We start from the raw sequence: 2,086 nt of genomic DNA on the forward strand, positions 1-2,086 counted from the left end.
TTCTCTTTAAAAATTCACAGTAAATGCAATACTCATCCAAAAATTACGAAACTTGTACAGTAGCCTAGAATCATATAGAGCATGCTTCGAAAAATATAATTTTCATTTTTCGCCGGCGCGTGTGGTACACGCGCCGGTTCCGGCGGCGCGTGGCCGTCTTCCGGCCACCACGCGCGGCCACCCTTTTTCCAGAAGACGTAAAATTTGATTTCCTACAACTCTTATGTTATAAGTTTTCTGAAATTCTTAGCCGAAACGTGCCAGAAAAGGAAAAACTAGTAAAACTCACACCCCGACTTCGGCTGCCGGAAAACACTATTTCCGAGGCCGATTCCGGGAAACCAAAGACATGAATGAGAAGTATGACATGCAATGAACAACTTTCGTATTTAAACTAAGGTGAAATATGGTCAAGAAAAGTACGAAATATGGGTGCGAAAACAGTACCTGAAAAACGAGTTTTCTGGCACTATTCCCTTCCCGGACAGTAGCGATTTATGAATTTTAACGAAAAATTGGTTGATGATTTTTCGACACCTCTTTTTGTGAAATGTTTTTGGGTATTGTGAGAGTGTTGTGGAATTTTTATAGAATATTTGGAAAGGTTTTGGGTATATAAAGATATTTTTGGCCCATTTTCTCTACTTTTTGAGCTATAAACTCTCACCACTCCACCCTATACTAGACCCACTCCTTAAACTCGAAAATTCAGGCTGAGAACTCTTGAAATTCCTGAAGTGAAGGGTTCATTTTATAGGCAATGATCAAGCCTTATCTCCAATCTATGATGAACAAATCTTGATCACCGGTTGGGCAAGAAGGGAGGTGGTGTGTTAGTTAAGCAACTATGATGATGGTATGTAGGTATGTATGCATGTGTGAATGTATATAAATAATATATTAGTTATTCATTTTATTTTATTATATATATAAATATTTAATTATATAATAATTAATAAATTTTAGTAATAAAATATAATATATCATATACCCTTTAAGTTATGGGGTGCTACAATCTCCCCACCTTCAAAGAATCTGGTCTCCAGATTCGAATAGCTCTGGGTAGTGTTGCCTAATATCCTCTTCTTTCTCCCAAGTGGCTTCCTCAATGTTTTGGTTCCTCCAGAGTACTTTGACGAGTTGAACTTGTTTATTGCGAAGTTCTTTGATTCTTTGGTCGAGTATCCGAACAGGTTGTTCTACGTATGTCAAATCTCCTTCTAGGGTTAACTGTGCAGGGTCCTCTATGGGTGTTGAGTCAGTGAAGCATTTTCTTAATTGGGATACATGAAACACATTATGTATTCCAGACATTGTCTTAGGTAGCTGGAGTTGGTAGGCTGCAGGTCCTATTCTTTTCATAATTTCAAAGGGACCTATGAATCGAGGTTGTAACTTTCCCTTTTTTCCTGCCCTTCGGATTCCTTTTCTGGGAGATATTTTGAGGAGTACTTGATCTCCCACAGCAAATACTAAGTCCTTTCTTCTTTTGTCGGCATAGCTCTTTTGTCGACTTTGAGCTGATTGTATCCTTTGCTTAATGACTTGTACTTTATCAATTGCCTCTTGTATAATATCTGGTGCTATGGAACGAGTTTTCCCATCTTTGGTGCACCGCCATTCTTCAAGATCCCAGTTCAGAGGGGAACGACATTTTCTCCCATATAAAGCTTCATAAGGAGCCATTTGAATTGTAGCCTGGTAGCTATTATTATATGAAAATTATATAAGGGGTAGATGATTTCCCCAACTGTCTCCAAAATCTAAAATACAGGTGCGGAGCATATCTTCCAAGGTCTGGATAGTTCTTTCAGATTGTCCGTCTGTCTCAGGGTGAGATGATGTGCTGAAATTCAACTTTGTCCCAAGGCATTCCTGAAGCTTCTTCCACAATCTGGAGGTAAATTTTGGATCTCGGTCTGAAACAATTGTTGAGGGTATCCCATGCAAACGAATGATTTCTTTTTGGTAGAGACCAGCAAGTTTTTCCACTCCATATTTACTACTCACTGGAATGAAGTGAGCGGATTTTGTTAACCGGTCCACCACAACCCAGATACTATCAAAGCCTCCTTTCATAAGAGGT

The 2,086-nt window shown here is 39.0% G+C and overlaps 1 protein-coding gene across 1 annotated transcript; it reads right to left on the reverse strand.

The window, feature by feature from the left end:
• Positions 1 to 1,026: 1,026 nt before the first annotated feature.
• On the reverse strand, positions 1,027 to 1,686 carry LOC140810323 (uncharacterized). Its single transcript, XM_073168199.1, has one exon. The coding sequence runs from the start codon at positions 1,684 to 1,686 to the stop codon at positions 1,027 to 1,029; it is 660 nt and encodes a 219-aa protein (XP_073024300.1).
• Positions 1,687 to 2,086: the final 400 nt, after the last annotated feature.

The sequence above is a fragment of the Primulina eburnea genome, chromosome 13 (genome assembly GCF_022965805.1).
Source record: "Primulina eburnea isolate SZY01 chromosome 13, ASM2296580v1, whole genome shotgun sequence".
Taxonomy (NCBI): domain Eukaryota; kingdom Viridiplantae; phylum Streptophyta; class Magnoliopsida; order Lamiales; family Gesneriaceae; genus Primulina; species Primulina eburnea.